At 40.3% G+C, this 22,055-nt stretch overlaps 1 protein-coding gene across 1 annotated transcript in view; it reads right to left on the reverse strand.

Annotated features, from left to right (window-relative positions):
- The window catches only part of BTC (betacellulin), a 57,123-nt gene that overhangs the window by 10,900 nt on the left and 24,168 nt on the right, over positions 1-22,055 (reverse strand). Inside the window, exons 3-5 of the mRNA XM_055588799.1 lie at positions 12,162-12,279; positions 2,651-2,797; positions 495-605 (exon numbers count right to left, since the gene is read on the reverse strand). Coding sequence (XP_055444774.1) covers positions 497-605; positions 2,651-2,797; positions 12,162-12,279 — 374 coding nt within the window. The 3' untranslated portion in view covers positions 495-496. The remainder of the gene's footprint in view (positions 1-494; positions 606-2,650; positions 2,798-12,161; positions 12,280-22,055) is intronic.

Raw genomic sequence — 22,055 nt, forward strand, 5'->3', positions numbered from 1 at the left:
GATTCGTGCTGGGATCTCAAATGATGGAAGATTTAAAAGAGCCTCGAACAGTGCTTGGAATGTGGTAAATGCTCCATAAACATGGTTATTATCAAAACACCGCTTTTGCTATTTCCTTTCAATGTGAGATGTCTAAACTAAAATCTTTCTTATTTGTGTCCCCAAGTGAAAAATATATCAAATATCTTATAATATTTTATAAGAATATAAAATAACCACCACAACCACACAGAACAAGAAACCAGACTGATCTAAGTGCAACAGAAAAACTGTGTAAAAGTCTATATTCTATCTCTGTGGTACCATGCAAAAGAAAGATATGATAAAGTCTTTTATCTGGCTTCAGATTCAATGAAAAAATTGTCAGTTTATTTTTAGATGTTTTTAAACACAATCAAATTCCAATCAATGATTTACTGAATGCAATTAAACCCCACTTCACCAGGCAAATGTCACCTGAAGAGCTCCCCATCTACTAAGTTTATCACACTTACCATTAAGCAATACTAGTCTCTTGAATATCATCATTTATAGGAGTTATATCTTTACCCAGAGTTTCCATTTCTTCTTCCTTCTTTCTTCTTTTCCGACGTTTCCGAAGAGGACTTGGAAAACAAAGTGTTAGAAATTAGAGTGGTCCTTTTAGTTAATGCAGTCACAAAATTAAACATCAAGAAAGCCTAAGATCTTATTTCCAGACTGGTAAAAATGTACAGGTTCATTAAAAAAATTCTTTTTTAGGTTCTCTCTTAACCATCCCTTTCTCTGGGCTCAAATAGCTACAATAGCAAAAGTACAGAGAGAATGTAGTTATAGCTACATAGAAGGAATATAGTACTTGATTGTGGATAGAGCTTGTTGAGCACAAGAAAACTTTTCAGGCCAAGTCATTTTACAAAATAGACTGATAAGCATTATTTAGTATGTAAATAAAAGATAGTACAAAATGGAAACCAACATAAGACTAAGAGAATGAGGGTAATCTCTGAATGTTAATTAAGTTTCTAGATAAATTAATTAAGAAATGTATTAGATATTCTGTTGTGCAGTCCAGTTTTCTTAAAATATGATACAAAATGAATGTAATAAAATAGTGCATTTCCCAGCTCTGCCCCAAACTTGGCATTCTAAAATTCCTTTTGCCATAAAGGAAGTAAAATGTTACAAATATCTATCAATTTTATAGCTAGAAGGAATCCTACAGATTATCTGTAAATGAGAGTTTAATCCTCTCATTTTACAGAAAATAAAATTAAAGTTTAAAGAGATTAAGAAGTTTGTCCAAGTTCTCAAAAGTGTTTGATGGCACAGCTGTGACAAAAATCTCTCTAGACAGCTGGTAGCTGTGTTAACGCTTTTCTACCAAGAATGCTATAAAGAAAGGAATCATGTAACACCTTCCTGTAATGAGAACCACAGTCCAAAGTACAGTTCAGGAGGCTTCTCAAGACATGAAGGTAGCATTTTAAGAAAATGCTTTTTTAGCATGCTGTGTGGGAGTTCTGGCCTGATAAAAAATTTGATGAAGTTTCCAAAACTAAAGCATTGTACTAAGCCATTCTATCTCAGAGAAAAAACAAGGATTTTTCTTGATTAACAAAGTTGAGGTATATAATAAATAAAGACAGGAGAAACAATGCAGGCATCTTTTGTAAATAAAATTCATTATTTTAATGTGACTAATAAAAAATACTTTTGTTTCTATCTTTCAAAGTTTTTGTGTCAGGGTATAGTTTAAGAAAAGTATTGTTTAAACTATTAACAAACTTACATAAAACATGATGGACTCTAGGGCTAAATAATTGACTTTTTTTTATTTCCTTGGACTACAAGGAGATTAAACCTGTCAATCCCAAAGGAAATCAATCCTGAATATTCATTGGAAGGACTGATGCTGAAGCTGAAGCTCCAGTCCTTTGGCCACCTGATGTGAAGAGCTCATTCACTGGAAAAGACCCTGATGCTGGAAAAGATTGAAGGTGGGAGGAGAAGGGGACGACAGCTCAAACTCAAGGAGGCAGTGAAGGACCAGGAGGCCTGGTGTGCTGCAGTTCATGGGGTTGCAGAGAGTTGGACACGACTTAGCAACTGAACAACAAAACTGACTTTTAAATTGATATATAATTGATGTGTAACATTTTATCCATTTCAGGTATGATGTGATATATGTTTATATTGAAAATGATCACCACAATAAGTTTAGTATTTAATATCCATCTCCACATTTACAAAATTTTTCATTCTTATGATGAGAACTTTCCAGATCTCCTAAGAAACTTTCAAATATTCAAGACTGTATTATTAACTATAATCACTATGTGTACATTACATCCCATGACCTGTTTATCTTATAACTAGAAGTTTATACATTTGGGTCACCTTCATCCATTTTGCCCACTTCCTCTTTCTCAGAGGATTTATATAAATTTTATTTGAATTATAATAATTATGCTTAGAAAAATGACAAAAATCATGTCATGTGTTTATTATAAATGCTTCAGAATAAATGATGGTGAACTGTAAAAAGTAATTTAAATTAAAAAAAAGGGGGGAAGAGAAAAGGCAGGAAGGAGGGAAGGAAGGAAAGAAGATAGGAAAGGAAAGATAAAAGTTTTTAGACTTCCTTAAAATTCAATTTAAAAATACTTACTGACAGCATGTGCAGATACTGACCACCAAAATGATAAAAATTACCATAACTGCTATCAAACAAATCACCAAAATCTGCCCTCTGTCTCCTCTTAGGTAAAACAAGTCAACTCTCTCACATCTGGCCCCAGCATAGCCTTCATCACAGCTATAAAAATAGAACAAAAACAGGGCAACAAGGTCAAAAAGTAAAAGACTCTTAAGAATCTCTACTATTTCTTTGTTGAAGAAATTAACACTTTTTTCATTACTTGGAATTAACAAAGGGTACAATTCCTTTAAACAAAATGTGTTTAAGCTGTACAATCACTGTGTTTATGAGAAATTTCATTCTTTGCTAAAAACCTGTCATCCTTTGAACATCATTAACAATATGTCTGGAAAAGGCAATGGCACCCCACTCCACTACTCTTGCCTGGAAAGTCCCATGGACGGAGGAGCCTTGAAGGCCGCAATCCATGGGGTCGCTGAGGGCCGGGCACGACTGAACGACTTCACTTTCACTTTTCACTCTCATGCACTGGAGAAGGAAATGGCAACCCACTCCAGTGTTCTTGCCTGGAGAATCCCAGGGACGGGGGTGCCTGGTGGGCTGCCGTCTATTGGGTCGCACAGAGTTGGACACGACTGAAGTGACTTAGCAGCAACAATATGTCTAAGATAAATAAACGGGGAGGGTAACACTAAAATCTACCTTGAAATTTTAGATCCTGAGTTTGAAAGGGAGGGGGTGATAAAATCCCCTATACAGCACTCTTAAGTGCTTAAATATCCCTGGACAGGGAATTCAAAAATCCCCAGGATTTCCCATTTCATCAGAGGGCCATACAAAGAGTTTCAGTGTGCCTGAGTTCTCCTATTATAAATTATATTTAAAGTATATGGTTTTATATGATCAAACATGGAACATACACAAAGCTCTGCAAGTGTTATTTTATAGAATTCCTCTCCACACACCTTCCCCCACCCCCTGGGCTCTCTTTTCATCTTCCACCAATCAGTTCTGGTTCTAATGCTTGCAGGAGTCAGATTAGGTAAGTCTCTTCCATTCACCACCTCCCCAACTGCATCCCCTCAAAACACAATAGATGTCCTCTCCAGTTCCTTTATCTGATCCTCTAAAGCCACAGTTTCAGATCTGTGCACCATTCCCTGTGTGCTTATTAGCTTGGTCATGTTTAACTCTTTTGGGATGCCATGGACTGTAGCCCACCAAGCTCCTCTGTCCATAGGATTTTTCAGGCAAGAATACTGGTGTGGGTTGCCATTTCCTCCTCCAGGGGATCTTCCCCACCCAAGGATCAAACCTGTGCCTACTGCATTGCAGGGAGATTCTTTACCCTCTGAGTCATTGGGGAGCCCCACCTATCCCTCTGCTCTCTAAAGGCCCCTTTGCTGCATGGTCATGGTAAAGTGAAGTAATCAGAAATCAGCAAGCTCTCCAAATGCCCCAATTCCCCTCTCATTCTCTCATCAACTTCATCAATACAGTCCTGAGTTGACCTCAACTTAGCAGATGCCCGCTGTCTGAAGTTACAGTTACAGAGCCATTTGACCAAGCCGCAGTCAACCACCTAAAATTCAGTAATCTGAGGACTGTCCATTGCAGTCCCTGATTTGTGTCAGATGCCTAAAGGATGCATAAAAATTTGTCTGAAGATATTTGAAAACCAAAATGATATGTTGTAACATCACTACTTTTGGCTAACAAATATCTTCTCTTTTTTTCTCCTCAGACTCATGCCAAACACAAAGAGATACTGGCCGTATACATAATTATTTAAATTTCAGAAAGATGAAGCTCTGCTTCTTAGAAAGATGACTGTGTAATTTCATTTTTTGTTGTTATTGTTTGTTTAAGAAGATATCTATTGCCAGGCCACTCTAGAGTCTATGTCTGATAAAAAGCCAAGGCAGTTAGTTCCCACAAAGCCTTATTTCTCAAGTAAGGAGGTCCCTGACTGATGATATTGTAGCTGCTACAATGATTAAAAAAAAAGAAAAACTAGCTTGGTCACAGCCATCAGTTGAAAGATGAGGCTCTATGCAAGCAAAGGAGAAAAAACCACCTAAGGCCATCTATTGCAAAATGACCCCAGGATGTATGAGGGAAAATTGCTTCCTGCAAGATAGTTAGACTCTTCATCGCAAGGTCAAAATAACAGGAAGAGAGCTTAGAAATATCTGAAATATCAAAAAATCTCTTTCACATAGAACTGGAAATGGGGGGCGAATCACTTTTAATTGCAAGTGTGGGAGGGAGGCTTTAATGGTATTTTTTTTAAGGTTATAATTAAAATCTACAAATATAGTCTCTTCTAATTAGCTGGAATGTTTCTTTAACAAATTTACTAAATACGGCATTTTTAAACAATAACTTTGCCCATAAAGTACATGGCAATTACTTGCTACTCTTTTAGAATGTTTTCCTAATTATAAGCTCTGGGTTCAGTTACTCACCCATGCTTTAAATGAATTTCTCAGTAAGCAGTCCTTCCTATTAGCTATAACCCAGTGAAGCTATGTAGAAGGTCAAACCCTTACACAGCTAGTTACAATGACTCATGTTATTTCACTGCTCATCTAATTAATAAAGTATCAGCTAACAGTCATTTCAGAAGAGAAAGGAAGAGGAAAGGGTAAAAGACGCTGGCAAATGTCTAATAAATGCTGAGCAAATGAATGAGTTTTTATTTAATAAACATCTCATAAACTAAAAATAACATTTAAAGATGCTATGACCCTTGAATGTGGTCCACTGGAGAACAGAATGGCAAACCACTTCAGTATTCTTGCCTTGAGAACCCCATGAACAGTATAAAAAGTCAAAATAATAGGATACTGAAAGAGGAACTCCCCAGGTCAGTAGGTGCCCAATATGCTACTGGAGATCAGTGGGGAAATAACTCCAGAAAGAATGAAGGGATGGAGCCAAAGCAAAATCAATACTCAGCTGTGGACGTGACTGGTGATAGAAGCAAGGTCCGATGCTATAAAGAGCAATATTGCATAGGAACCTGGAATGTCAGGTCCATGAATCAAGGCAATTTGGAAGTGGTCAAACAAGAGATGGCAAGAGTGAACGTCTACATTCTAGGAATCAGTGAACTGAAATGGACTGGAATGGGTGAATTTAACTCAGATAACCATTATATCTACTACTGCGGGTAGGAATCCCTCAGAAGAAATGGAGTAGCCATCATGGTCAACAAAAGAGTCCAAAATGCAGTACTTGGATGCAATCTCAAAAACGAAAGAATGACCTCTCTTCGTTTCCAAGGCAAACCATTCAATATCATAGTAATCCAAGTCTATGCCCCAACCAGTAACGCTGAAGAAGCTGAAGTTGAACAGTTCTATGAAGACCTACAAGACCTTTTAGAACTAACACGCAAAAAAGATGTCCTTTTCATTACAGGGGACTGGAATGCCAAAGTAGGAAGTCAAGAAACACCTGGAGTAACAGGCAAATTTGGCCTTGGAATACGGAATGAAGCAGGGCAAAGAGAGTTTTGCCAAGAAAATGCACTGGTCATAGCAAACACCCTCTTCCAACAACACAAGAGAAGACTCTACACATGGACATCACCAGATGGTCAACACAGAAATCAGATTGATTATATTCTTTGCAGCCAAAGATGGAGAAGCTCTATACAGTCAGCAAAAACAAGACCAGGAGCTGACTGTGGCTCAGACCATGAACTCCTTATTGCCAAATTCAGACTGAAATTGAAGTAGGGAAAACCACTAGACCATTCAGGTATGACCTAAATCAAATCCCTTATGATTATACAGTGGAAGTGAGAAATAGATTTAAGGGCCTAGATCTGATAGAGTGCCTGATGAACTATGGAATGAGGTTCATGACAGGAGACAGGGATCAAGACCATCCCCATGGAAAAGAAATGCAAAAAAGCAAAATGGCTGTCTGGGGAGGCCTTACAAATAGCTGTGAAAAGAAGAGAAGCAAAAAGCAAAGGAGAAAAGGAAAGATATAAACATCTGAATGCAGATTTCCAAAGAATAGCAAGAAGAGATAAGAAAGTCTTCTTTAGCAATCAATGCAAAGAAATAGAGGAAAACAACAGAATGGGAAAGACTAGAGATCTCTTCAAGAAAATCAGAGATACCAAAGGAATATTTCATGCAAAGATGGGCTCGATAAAGGACAGAAATGGTATGGACCTAACAGAAGCAGAAGATATTAGGAAGAGATGGCAAGAATACACAGAAGAACTGTACAAAAAAGATCTTCACGACCCAGATAATCACGATGGTGTGATCACTCACCTAGAGCCAGACATCCTGGAATGTGAAGTCAAGTGGGCCTTAGAAAGCATCACTACGAACAAAGCTAGTGGAGGTAATGGAATTCCAGTTGAGCTATTTCAAATCCTGAAAGATGATGCTGTTAAAGTGCTGCACTCAATATGCCAGCAAATTTGGAAAATGCAGTAGTGGACACAGGACTGGAAAAGGTCAGTTTTCATTCCAATCCCAAAGAAAGGCAATGCCAAAGAATGCTCAAACTACCACACAATTGCACTCATCTCACACACTGGTAAAGTAATGCTCAAAATTCTCCAAGCCAGGCTTTAGCAATAAGTGAACTGTGAACTTCCTGATGTTCAAGCTGGTTTTAGAAAAGGCAGAGGAACCAGAGATCAAATTGCCAACATCTGCTGGATCATGGAAAAAGCAAGAGAGTTCCAGAAAAACATCTATTTCTGCTTTATTGACTATGCCAAAGCCTTTGACTGTGTGGATCACAATAAACTGTGGACAATTCTGAAAGAGATGAGAATACCAGACCACCTGATCTGCCTCTTGAGAAATTTGTATGCAGGTCAGGAAGCAACAGTTAGAACTAGACATGGAACAACAGACTGGTTCCAAATAGGAAAAGGACTACATCAAGGCTGTATATCTTCACCCTGTTTATTTAACTTATATGCAGAGTACATCATGAGAAACGCTGGACTGGAAGAAACACAAGCTGGAATCAAGATTGCCGGAAGAAATATCAATAACCTCAGATATGCAGATTACACCACCCTTATGGCAGAAAGTGAAGAAGAACTAAAAAGCCTCTTGATGAAAGTGAAAGTGGAGAGTGAAAAAGTTGGCTTAAAGCTCAACATTCAGAAAATGAAGATCATGGCATCGGGTCCCATCACTTCATGGGAAATAGATGAGGAAACAGAGGAAACAGTGTCAGACTTTACTTTTCTGGGCTCCAAAATCACAGCAGATGGTGACTGCAGCCATGAAATTAAAAGACGCTTACTCCTTGGAAGAAAAGTTATGACCAACCTAGATGGCATATTGAAAAGCAGAGACATTACTTTGCCAACAAAGGTCCGTCTAGTCAAGGCTATGATTTTTCCAGTGGTCATGTATGGATGTGAGAGTTGGACTGTGAAGAAGGCTGAGTACCAAAGTATTGATGCTTTTGAAGTGTGGTGTTGGAGAAGACTCTTGAGAGTCCCTTGGACTGCAAGGAGATCCAACCAGTCCATTCTGAAGGAGATCAGCCCTGGGATTTCTTTGGAAGGAATGATGCTAAAGCTGAAACTCCAGTACTTTGGCCACCTCATGGGAAGAGTTGACTCATTGGAAAAGACTCTGATGCTGGGAGGGATTGTGGGCAGGAGGAGAAGGGGACAACAGAGGATGAGATGGCTGGATGGCATCACTGATTCGATGGACATGAGTCTCAGTGAACTCCAGGAGTTGGTGATGGACAGGGAGGCCTGGCATGCTGCGATTCATGGGGTCACAAAGAGTCGGACACGACTGAGCGACTGATCTGATCTGATCTGATCTGATGACCTTTGAGGACTCTGGGATCTCTGTTCTGAAATAATCACTAGGCACTATTGTAAGAACTTTGTATGTATTAACTAATTGATCCTTATAACAACCTTTAAAGTAGTATTATTGACCCCTTTTGGAAGATGGAGAAACTGAGATATAGAGAAAGTAGGTGAGTGGGGGCTAGGATTCAAATGCAGGAAGTCTGGCTCCCAAGTTGTCCAACCACATGTAACACTGCCCAGGGATCAAACCCTCATCTCCTGAGGCTCCTTCCTGGTGGGCAGATTCTTTACCAGATGGGCCACTGGGCTTCCAAGATGGCTCAGGGATACAGAATTCGCCTGTCTCCTGCAAGAGACTTGGATTCAAGGGTTCAGTCCCAGGGTTGGGAAGATCCCCTGGAGAAGGAAATGGCAATCCACTCCAGTATTCTTATCTAGGAAATCCCATGGACAGAGGAGCATGGCTGGCTACAGTCCATGGGGTGGCAAAGAATCGGACATGACTTAATGACTAAACAATAACAGGTGAGCTGGGCCATCTAAAATAAAAGTTATGTATCTGGAAACAAATCATCCCCGTTCCCCACCCCCCACCCCCCCCCCCCAAAAAAAAATACTGAGTAGATTAAGAAGGGATTGAGTTATTTGAAACACACACTTTGGTTTTTTATATAAAGACTGCTGCTGCTGCTACTGCTAAGTCGCTTCAGTCGTGTCTGACTCTGTGCGACCCCATAGACGGCAGCCCACCAGGCTCCTCCATCCCTGGGATTCTCTAGGCAAGAACACTGGAGTGGGTTGCCATAAAGACAGGAGTCCACAAACTCCTATGATCCCAAGCAAAAGGAGAAATTTCTGGTTTCCCAAGATGGCATAATCACCCATAGCAAGACAGTTTTGCCTGAATCTGTGCTACACAAAATCACCTAAAAGGTGAAGCCTAGTTGAATAGCTCCCATTCAATTCAATAGTACATTTATGGAACATTTACTCTGTGCTGGGTACCACAATAAATATTTTTGCTTGATGTATTATTTTGCTTAACTTTCAACACATGAAAGAAGGATATTATTATCTTCTTTTAGAGATAATTAAACACCCAGGAAAGGTAACCAACTCATTGTTAACACTACTCATAGTTGGTTGAAACAAAATCTTAGGTGTATTTTACTCCAAAGACTCCAATGTTCTTCCTCCCCATCACCCCACTGCCCTCCTTGGTCTTATACCAGATCACCACTAAGAAGGTGTTCCTGGTTCAGATTAAAGCCTTGGATTTGACTTTCAGCACAGCACTAGATCAAACCCGGATCTCTTGCTTTGCAGGCAAATTCTTTACCTCTTTATTGTCTGAGCCACCAGGGAAGCCCCCAGTGGTAAAGAATCCGTCTGCCAGTGCAGGAGACGTAAGAGACACCATTTCGATCCCTGGGTCTGGAAGATCCCCTGGAAGAGGAAATGGCAACCCAACTCAGTATTCTTGCTGGGAGAATCCCATGGACAGAAGAGCCTGGCAGACTGTAATCTATAGGGTCTCACAGAGTGGGACACAATTGAAGGGACTTAGCATGCACGCAGGCACAGCACTATATGAACTGTGACAGAGGGACTTGTTCATTTATTCATCAGACATTTCTTGAGCACCTAGTAAATTCTAGGCACTGTGCTTGGCGCTGGAATATGAGAACGAATAAGCCAACATCCCTGCCTTCTAGGAGCTCACAGTCACACAAGGGAGGTTCAGAGAAACCAACAGTGATACTCCAGGGGGAAGGAGCTTTTCATTGAAATGTGACTAGATCACTAAGGACAGACATCCAACTCAAGTCAGTGCAGGGATCCAGGACGAGCTGCTGTTTGAGCTGTATCTTAAAGCTTCAATAAGAATAAACTTTCCATACTATGAGAATAGCTTGTCTAATAAACCCTGCAAACGAATCTCAAAACCATGCAAATGATTTCATAAGGACATTTGAGAATGTGGTGAGAGACATGGCTGGAAAGCCAAGCCATTCAACTATACTTCAGTGAAAATATATATATATATATATATACACATATATAACCAAAAAGGTCAGTGAGAGGAGTGACTCAAGATGATATTAGACAGGAGTCTAGAGAGCAGATCTGCTGAGAAGCTATGATTATTCTGGAAACAAGTAAGAAGAGACATTTATGGTTCAAAGTATGACCATGACTTCCTTTACATATAGAGATGTCAGCTCTCCCTGAATTAGTTTGTAAATTCAACATAATCCTAATAAAAGAAAAACAAAATAAAACAACTGAAAAAGGAAGTTAAGGCAGCATCAGAGGAGCTCTGGAGGAAATGGGTTTTAACCTCTGACTGAAGGAGACAGGCTGGGTAATTTTATTGTTGTTTAGTTGCTAAGCCATGTCCAACTCTTTGTAACCCATAGGCTGCCAGGCTCCTCTGTCCATGGAATTTTCCAGGCAATAATATTGGAATGGGTTGCCATTTCCTCCTCTAGGGAATCTTCCCAATCCAGGGATTGAACCCTAGTCACCTGCACTGCAGGTAGATTCTATACCACTGAGCCACCTGGGAAGACCAGGCAGGTAGATTACAGCTGTGATTTTCATTATAGAAGGCAGCGATATTAAAGAACAATACATATACAGACATAGGGACCAGTAAGAGAAATGTACTGGGCTAAGAGGCATTAATCTTTTAAAAATTCATTATATTCTCCCAAGCCAGTAAGCAATTAAATGAAATATTAAAAAATCAGCTCTATCTTTCCCAAAAATGTAAGCACATTTTCCTTATTTCCTTACATTAGGCTTTTTTCTTATTCCCCTCTAAGTATTACCTATTTATATTTTTTTAATTAAATTAAATTATAATCTAACTTTGAAGAAGTCCTCAACTCTTCAATTTTCCACAAATCAGGGCTTGGAATCACTGTCCTGAGATACTTGTGGGGGAGGTGGGGGTGGGGAGAAGAATACTGGGGCGACTACACAGAAGAACATAAATATTCTATGAACTTTAGGTTAAAATTATATTTTAAAAAAATCACCTTGTTCCTCTATGAGGTAAGGTCTCAGCACTTTAGCAAGACATCTTTAGCAGAAAATAAATATTTAAGATATGCAAAAAATTTGTTTGTGCCTGAGTAAAATTAAACTTGGACTCAATCTACTAAGAGCTGGAACGAGAACCCTCCTCCCAGTTCCCTGCTGCACTAAACAGGCTTTATGAACCTCTAAAAATAGGACTGATTTCCATGCACTTAATTGACACCTGCAAAAGTAGCTTTGAATTTGGCAGAAATTTCCTTCATATTTACATTCACAATGAACCACCTAACAAATGCCAGAAGAATGTGTTCGAGTTTGAACCACACCAGAGTTTATTTGAGCTGAAAAGCATCCTTAACACTAGACAGAAACAGTTATGCTTGCTCAAGACAGCAGAGGAACATGGGCCCCCCCCTCCGAAGGCGATCTGGACTCTCGCATGCTCAGATTTCAGCAAGAAAGTGTGCGTCAGTTTCTCCGTAAGTCACTGCCCCTAAACAAGTTGGGGGGTTGGGGTGGGTAGGACCAGGGAAAACTGTAACCCGACAGATGTCTGGGTGAGCTCAGACTTTCCATTCCTGTCACCCCCCCACCCCAAGCCAGCACCAGTCTGCACCCCTTGGCTTGTAGACTCCATGCTCCACTTACACGCAGGAGGGCGTCTGCTCGGCCACCACGAAGCGACATCTCCCTTTAATGCAGTAATGCTTGTACTGCTTGGGGCACCGAGAGAAGTGGCCTCTTCGCTTTGGTTGTGTGGTGGTAGCTGAAGAAGGAGAAATGACTCAGTAAATCAACTCACTTTAAATGTACGTTTGTAAATAAAATAGAATTATATTCCTACCAGTGTTGCCAGTGTTTCTGTAGAATATACTCCAATTTCTCATCGCTCCTTCTCTCCACACTGAGATATGTCAGACTTTGGGGACCAGAAACTGGCCCTAGAGACTGGCTATTGGGGAATGTGATGGAAACGTTTCCGATTTTAACCAAGATTCCTGTTTAAACGACCTCTCAGAAAAGTCAGCGCTGTTAAAAGGGTAAACATAATTGTGATAAAAGAGGAAGATTGGGAAGACTGTCAGAGGTGTGGGGCTGATGGCATTGAAAAGAAAGGAGGGTTTTTTGTTTGTTAGTTTGTTTTTGCTTTCTTCTTTTCCTTTTTTTAAACTTAAACACAGCACTTACTAAGTGCCAGATGCTGGTCAATATGCTTTATATAGAGTCATCCCTCGGTATCTGAGGAGACTGATTCCGGGACCCCAGCTGATAGCAAAATCCACAGATGCTGAGGACCCTTATATAATGGTGTTTACAGTCAGCCTTTGGTATTGCCTGGTTGGATCTTTGGTTGCCTGAATCTAAAGATGCTAACTGGAACCCGCAGATTGGGAGGGAGGGCTGTATTAGCTCCTTTAATACTCATAACAGCCTTGTGAGGGAAGCACCATTCTAACTCCTATCTATGGATGAGCACGGCACAACACTGGGAAAGACTGAAGGCAGGAGGAGAAGGGGACAACAGAGGACAAGAGGGTTGGATGGCACCACCGACTCGATGGACGTGAGTTTGAGCAAACTCCAGGAGATAGTGAAGGACAGCGAGGCCTGGCGTGCTGCAGTCCACAGGGTCACAGAGTCGGACACGACTGAGTGACCGAACAACAACAAAGCACAACACATCGAGGCTAAGTTACTTTCCCACATCCCGCAGCTTGTATGTGGCAGGGCTGGGACGCAGACCCAGGCAGTCCGTGCGTTTGACTGCTCCACTCTGTTGGGCAGGTAGCAGTCATCTGCTCCCTGCCTGAGGCACCCACAAGTCCTGCTTCTCTGAATCGAGATTATCCCACTCATTGGACCCCTGGGGGGCTTTTCCTGCTCTGAACAAGGAAGACTGGAAGCTTCATATCCAGGATTTCATTCCCTATACTGACTTTTTTCTTACCTTTTAGAATCTTAAGTGCCTAATTTTTCTTTTTTTTTTTTTTTTTTTTTTTTATTTTTTTTTTTTTTTTTTTTTTTTTTTTTTTTTTTTTTTTTCTAATTTTTCAATTAGGGGAATGGGGGGATAATATGGAGCAATTTCTCCATCGTTTACCTGTAAAAAGTTTCAATAAACTAGGGCTGTCAAGAGAAACAGTAAAAAAAAAAAATGCTAACTAGCTGTTTCATGGGTTGATTCACAATAAATGCCTACCCACACCCAGAGAAAACAGCTAACTAGCCAGCTGACCCAGGGTCGGACTTTCCATTGTCATGGTATGAGCAACAGCTTGCAGGACTCAGACACCTGTGAAATCAGAAAGCCCACGGTGGTCACCACAGAAGGGCATTTCACACTAGGTTTGGCATGGCACCTGGCACCCCAATGACATTAAACAATCCTTTTAGAGATAGCAATGACCACTAAACTTTTAATTAATATTATGAAATGAGTAAATATATAGCTGCCCAGGGTCACCACAAAGGACACTCACAAAGAACTCTGGATGATCGATACAGAAGAAATTCCTGGGATGCCAGGTCACAGAGTTTCAGAGGGTGGGAGAACGTTGCACAGGAACTGGCTGACCTGGTTTTGGTCGGGGACTTGATTACCAGTCCTGCTGACTGCTCGTACGTGCCAGACATTTGCTCCCATGCCTGCCAGTCAATGGGACTCTGGTTGAAATTTCTCCCATAAATAACTGCAAAATGTCTCAAAGGCAAAGATCTGTGTATTTTGGCAAATAAATTGATCGAATGAAAATCAACTTCCATTCATTGAGTATCTCCTCTTTCCAGAGGCCTGTAGTAAGCATTAGAAAACATCAAAGAAATAAGAGATACCTTATCTAACTAGCGACATTGGCATGATAGGACAAATTTAATTCAATAATAAGCAACAAACCAGTAAAAACAACCATAGTAACCACATAAACAGTGTGGTACACTGGAAACAGTGGAAAAAACACCGGCTTAAGAGGAAGGAAATCAGCGTTTCATTTTCAGCTCTGCCTTACATGAGCCATATGGGTCCAGGCAAGCTAATTAAGCTGTCTGAGCCTCAGTTCCATCATCTGGAAATTGAAGATGATAACATCTACTTTAAAGGGCTGTTGAGAGGCTCAAGTGAAAAAATACATGTGGAAATTCTTAACTTCCCAGGTGGCACTATTGGTAAAGAAGCTGCCTGCAATGCAGGAGACCCAGGTTCGATCCCTGGGTCAGGAAGATCCCCTGGAGAAGGAAATGACAACCCACTCCATTTTCGTGCCTGGAGAATTCCATGGACAGAGGAGGCTTGTGGGCTACAGTTCATGGGGTCGCAAAGAGTCAGACATGACTGAGCAACTTTCACTTCATTTCATATGCAAATTCCTAGCAAAGTGCATGGGACAATAAAGTCCTTAGTAAATGAGTTGATTCTAGAATCTTGAAAATCTTGACAATTCTAAGAGAAGTCTTGCAGCAGTACAAAGAGGGCTTATCTAATTTTTAAAAAAAATTCTGGAAAATGCAGAGTTTTTTTAAGAGATGCAAGCATGAGTGCTCAGTCATGTCAGACTTTTTGTGACCCATGGGCTACAGCCAGGCTCCTCTGCTGATGGGATTCTCCAGGCAAGAATACTGGAGTGGGTTGCCATTTCCTCCTCAAGGGCCTCTTCCTGACCCAGGGATTGAGCCAGAGTCTCCTGCATCTTCTGCATTGGCAGGCAGATTCTTTACCATTGACCCACCTGGGAAACACTTTTAGGAGGTGGTGAGCAAGCAACAGAGTTGTGGAGAATTTCAAGAGAGACAACTCAGTCTTCAGGAATATGCCAGCCTTATGCAGGAGGAGGGAGGCAGATTTAATGGACATGGAAGAGACCTGAAGGAGAGCAGCCAAGGATGGCTGTGAATGGAAGTCAGAGACCTCATATGTCAACAGGCTGAAGTTTTACCCTTGAATGAGGTGGGAGAGAGTTGAAGAAGGTTCTTATGGGTTAAATTAAATGGTATGTGTGAAAACTAAACTGTGAAACATTTTACCAACGTATTAGACAATAAGGCACAGAATGGATTAAAGTAAGAAGATGCCAAGGGGGAAAGGAGGAAACTAAGTCATATCTGAGCCACGCAGACATACATGACACAGACCTGGGGCAGGGGAATGGAGGGCAAGGAGATGAATAAAAGAATAGAGAATCATCAGTACCATTTCCATCATAAAATACAGAGAATTTAAAACATGATTAATACAATAAAATAAAAGAACAGGTAAGAACAGGGACCTACTGTATAGTTCAGGGAACTCTACTCAATACTGCATAATAACCTATATGGGAAATGAATCTGAAAAAGAATATGTATAAATTCATCACTTTGCTGTACAACTAAAACTAATACAGCACTGTAAATCAACTACACTCCAATAAAGAAGCAGTGAGACTTCCTGACAGATCTGCTGGGCTCCAGAAAGGTCTTTTCTACTTTGTAAAGCACACCTGACTTTAAATATAAGCTATATGGCTCTGTATCCTGAACTTCACTAATTCCTCTGGCTACCATGCCCTGCTAAACATAGCCAGCCTTTTTAATAAACACCACACAGAGCAAGATAACAGAGAGCGCCTTAACCAGCAGCTGCTGGATGCAGTGATTTGATCAGCCTCAGTTCATCCAAGCAACACAAATCCATGCCAGGGAAAGGGTTGCCAAGTCCTGTTTTGATTGCTCACACAGTTCTCTCCTTTGCCAAATAAGCATGCCCTTAAATATTCCCAGCATTATTTGGATTTGAAAACACTTCCATGTCACCAAGCAGAAAATGTCCTGTGATTTCTCTATGGAACTTTAAAACCTGGAAGAAAAATTAATCACACATATTGCCCTTCCCACTCCACACTGCCCCCCAAAAAAAGCTAAATGGGAGCCTCTCCCTCTCTCTCTTGCATGGAAATGAGAAGGCTTATCAGCATTTCCTCCTTTGAAATGCACCTAAAATTCCAGTTGCTTTCATCTAATAGTCATCAAGGTCACATTATCTGAAAATTGAACAGCTGTGAAATCCAACATTTTCTGCCTATCATGAGACCTGATGACATAGGGAAGGGGACGGTAAAGTCTATCCTTCCATTCCAGAGATATTTATCAAGAAAAAGGAAAAGTTAATCTTATGACAAAAGAATGATTAGTCCTACGTATTGTGTTTCTCTGTTGACAAGTGAATGGCATGGTCTTAAGAATGTAACAGCCATGAAGATTCCTCTGATACTGAGGTTTGTTTGCTGTTATTTAGTCACCAAGTTGTGTCTGATTCTTTTTCAACTCCATGGACTGTAGCCTGCCAGGTTCCTCTGTCCATGGGATTTCCCAGGCAAGAATACTGGAGTAGGGTGCCATTTCCTATTCCAAATACTAGGGGTGGTGGAACTTAATTACTCTTTTTCCCTCCTACTTGCTCTTTTCCAACTCACACTCCCCAAACCAAATCATTTCTCTGGGAATGAGTTTGTTCCACAAAACTACATGGAAAAATTGCATGTACCAGATCATAGCACAATCTTTTAAGTGGATGGGCACTGCAGGTAACATATCACAAACTCTTCATGAGACACTATATTCCAAAGATTCTACAGCCAATTAAATAAGAAACCACCAGGGCTACTGGAGGTCAATGATGTCAAAATTTGATTCCAAGAGTTAGTAGAAGGGATCAGAAGTAAGAATTTCTTTCTTTGATAGTATGGGCAGGTAGATAAGAAGTGGTCACATTTTGGGGGTCATAAGAATCATTAAATGAGATGTGATGGGTTCTCTTGGGCCAAACTAAAGTGGAGGAATACAGCAGACACCCAGATAACCTAGTTTAAATATAGAATTTTCCTCATTTTGATGGATGCTTTGATCAAACAGTGTGGTTCTTTAGTCTTTCTGTGTGTATGTGCTAAGTTGCTTCAGTCGTGTCTAACTCCTTGTGACGCTATGGACTGTAGCCCCCCAGGATCCTCTGTCCACGGAATTCTTCAGGCAAGAATACCAGAATGGGTTGCCAGGCCCTTCTCCAGGGGATCTTCCAAACCCAGGGATCGAACCCATGTCTTTTACGTCTCCTGCATTGGCAAGCAGGTTCTTTTCTACTGGCCCCACCTGGGAAGCCCTAGTCTTTCTGTACTTGATTCTTATTCTCCAGCCAAGCAGGCTTTGCCATGCCTTTGTGATTAAAACTCTTCACAATTAATACATTAGGCTTATTTTCATAAAATCGTCTCTTACCTATTCTGATAATGCTCATGAAAAATCTATTTAATGATTTTGCAAATGGTATCAATATCAGCAACTCTTCTGAAATCAATTACTGGGATAATGTTTTTTTGGTAAATCTCATTACAGTATTTATAACTTCTTGTATCTTTAAACCTTTAGTTAAATACATAGTTAAATCTCTATGTAAGAGATTTAAAAGAGGGGAACTAAATTCAGGCTTCCCTGGTGGCTCAGATGGTAAAGAATCTGCCTGCAATGCAGGGACCCAGATTCGATCACTGTGTCAGGAAGATATCCTGGAGGAGAGAATGGCTACCTACTCCTGTATTCTTGCCTGAAGAATTCCACGGACAGAGAACCCTAGCAAGCCACAGTCCATGGGGTCGCAAGAGTCAAACATGACTGAGCAACTAACACTTTAAACTTCTCAATTTTATAAATTTTGAGATAGAAGTCCCACAAATGTTAACAAAGAGAGAGAGGAAGGGAAAAAAATCCTTATAAATTGACCTTCCCACACAGATATCTGACCTAAAAAGAGGGGAAAACAACCAGTGCATGGAAGAGTTCAGATGGTCACAGCAGAGTCTGGAGAAAATTTCCTCCTAGACTATGAAGTACAACCTGAGACTTTAATATTTTAGACATCTTCCCAGTAGGGACTTCATTTTACAACCTTCTTAAACCAAGAAGGGAGGAAGAAGGTTTTATATTTTTTAAGTTAATTTTTCTTCTTATCTTGCCAACTATCTCCGTGGGACAGGGGAATGTAAATTCAGGATGCTCTTGAAAAAGTGCAACATCAGAAAATTTATTGTAATTGAGGATTCCCAATTGTCTTACATTCAATGCCATTTTTTGTCAAAATGTGAATTGGTCTATTTCTCCAGGAAAAGAAAAATAAATCTCACAGATGTATTTGTTACCCTCCTGAGCTTCTAGGATATGTTTATACAGAGGGCCAATCAGGCCTCATCAGCAAGTCTTTTACCCAGAAGGACTGTGTCAACCATTTGTGAGCTTACAGGAAAGGACACTCACTTATAGCTGCACTTTTCATTCTAGGCCTTTTAAAGGAAGAAGAAAGAATTCAGTGTTGAGATTTGCATGTATTTCATATATTTAAAATTATTCTTGGCTAGGAGATAAATAAGAATGGACAGGAAAAAAATTGCATTTCTTTTTGTTTTTCAAGAGTGCATGTGATGCCTCCTTTGCTCATTATCCCTGGCTGGTTTGACTTCAACTCCCTCAGCTCCTAAATTTTGCAGTGCATTGAGGTGCAACACTTACTCAGCTTTTCTTCTTACTCCTCTTCCTCTCTGGGTGTTTCCTGGCTTCAAACAGCTTAATGATAACAATGCCCAAATTTGTTTCCATCCCAGATCTCTTCCTCCCATGCTAACTGCCTCATTAACATATATCTAACTGGCATTTCAACCTAACACTTCCAAAATGGAACCTAGGATTTCCACCCCCTCAAATCGTGTTCTTCCTCATCTCAGTAAATGGCATCTACCTCTTTTTTCCTATTACCTTTGTGACCCCATCTTTGACCATTTTGTTCATTGCTGCATCCTTGGCACTTGGAACAGGGCCTCCTGTATAGTAGATAGGTCATAAGTACTGACAAACTGAATAGATGTTTCATTCAAGACAGAAAATGACGGACTAAAAATGGAATGCTTAAAGACTGGGGCTGTTGGCAAGTAAAATCCTGAAATCATTTAGAAACAAAAAGGACTCTTAAAAATCATTTAATTCAGGGGTCCCCAACCTCCAGGGTGTAGACCAGTACTTTCTGTCAGATCAGCAGCATTTGAATAGAAATAAAGCGCACGATGGGCTTCCCTGGTGGCTCAGACAGTAAAGAATCTGCCTACAATGCTGGAGACCTGAGTTCCGTCCCTGGGTTGGGAAGATCCCCTGGAAAAGGGAATGGCAACCCACTCCAGTATTCTTGCCTGGAGAATTTCAAGGACAGAGGACTCTGGCAGGCTACAGTCCATGGGGTCACAAGAGTCAGACAGGACTGACTAACACTTTCACTTTCAAAGTGCACAATACAAGTAATGCAATTGAATCATCCCCAAACACCCCCATCCCCAGTCTGTGGAAAAACTGTCTTCCGTGAAATCAATCCCTAGTGCCAAAAAGATTGGGGACCACTTAAAGTCACTTCTTTATTTTACAGTTTCCAAATTAAGTCTTTGAAAGCTTAAGCAATGTGCTCAAGGTCACACAGTTACTCAACAGAGACAATCTGCTCCTGTTTTACATTAATTTCTCTTTCAAGAAACTACTGTCATTTGCACTTTCAAGCAGTTGGTTGTTTTTTTTTTTTTTTTTCAGAATTTTTCTCATGTATTGAGCATTCTGGTCTTCTAAAGTGATTCTAGAATATTACCATGAGAATTAACAATACACATTCTAGAGCCAGTCTTTCCAAGTTCATGTCAGGCTACTCTGCTTACCTGTGACCTTAAACTAGGAAACAAACAATTTATAGACTGAAAGTGCAATCTACAGCCTCTATAGAAAATAGCAAGGAGTTTATTCAAAAATTTTAAGTGGAACAGCCATATGATCCAACAATACCACTCCTGGATATTTATCCAAAAATCAGGATCTCAAAAAAGAAGATGCATTCCCATGTTAATTGTAGCATTATTCACAATAGCCAAGATGTGGAAACAACCAAAATATTTATCAAGAGATGAATTGATAAAGGAAATACAGTATATACAGACAATGGAATATTAATCAATCCTGAAAAAGAAGAAAATTTTGCAATATGCAGCAACATGGATGAACCTGGAGGGCATTATGCTAAAAGAAATAAACCAGTCACCAAAGGACAAGTAATACATGATTCAACTTATATGAGTATCTAAATAGCCAAATGCACAGAAACAGAGTAGAATGGTGGTTGCCAGGGGTTGCAGGGAGAGGCCTTGTTTGTTGTTCAAGGGCTATAAAGCTTCAGTTCTGTAAGATAAATAATTTCTAGAGATCTGCTATCCAACATCACATGATATAGTTAATAATATATGCTAAGTTACTTCAGTTGTCTTCGACTCTTTACAACGCTATAGACTGTAGCCTTCTAGGTTTCTCTGTCCATAGGATTTCCTAGGCAAGAATACTGGAGTGGGTTCCCATGCCCTCCTCCAGGGATCTCCCCAACTCAGGGATCAAACCGAGGCCTCTTAGTCTCCCGCATTGGCAGGTGGGGTCTGGGAAGCCCCAGTAATATTGTATCGTGCACTTAAAATGTTAAAAGTTCTCATGACAATAACAAAATTTAAAACTACATTTAGGAGAATGATAAGTAATATTTTTTAACCCTGTCAATCATGAGATTACAGAATAATCTCCCAAAGGAAATGTGAAAGTGTCATTTAAGACATTCGAAACCAGACTGAAGGAAAGCACACACATAAAGTAGGCTTTGTCCTTCTCACTACACAGGTGACAAGACTCACACCGTCATGATCTAAGACAGCCATGGACTCCACAGCCCATGGGCACTCTCCAGACCACCCACTAATGGGAGGATAGAAAGAGGAAAGTCGGGCTAGAACTGATGACTCACATCAGGACGACTTGCTCAGAGTGCTCCTGGCTCAGTTACAACATCCCCTGGACACTAGGAAAGGAGCACTTGCACCAGGTCACCATACTGCAGCTCAGAGAAGTTTCCAGAGGTTCTTCTCCACTCTGCCCTACTTTCAGAACTGGCCTATGTTGTGCTGTGTTTTGTTTTGAAATAAGAAACAGCCCCTGTAGAAGATCAGACCATACAGTGTATAAATGACAGACAGGCCTTAGACCAGAAGTCAGTCAGCTGTGACCCAAAAACCAAATCTGGTTCACAGCTTCTTTCTCTAAAAAAAAAAAGTCTTATTGGAAGACATCCAAAGCCATTCATTTGCATACTGTCTATGGCTGCTTTCAATGGCAGAGCAGAGTAGTTCCAAAAAAGACCACAAACCCCACAAAATCTCAGTTTTTACTATCTGACTCTACTAAAGCTGACCCCTGCCTCAGACTAATAACTTTGAGAATATTAATTCAAGCATCTGTAAGGTAAAATATGTTTTAAAAATTGATGCCTTCTTCCCTTCTTTTAAGTTATAAAATAGAAACTAAAATTTTGAATTTGAATAGAATGTGCCAACTTTCTATGAATCTAGTCTAAGATATCACATGATGCTAGAAGCTGGAAGTCACATCTATGATGGAATGAGAAAGACCTGAGTGTGAATCCCAGATTTGCAGTATACTAGCGGTGTGACCTTTGGCAAT

This window comes from Bubalus kerabau, chromosome 7, assembly GCF_029407905.1.
Source record: "Bubalus kerabau isolate K-KA32 ecotype Philippines breed swamp buffalo chromosome 7, PCC_UOA_SB_1v2, whole genome shotgun sequence".
In the NCBI taxonomy this organism is placed as follows: Eukaryota; Metazoa; Chordata; class Mammalia; order Artiodactyla; family Bovidae; genus Bubalus; species Bubalus kerabau.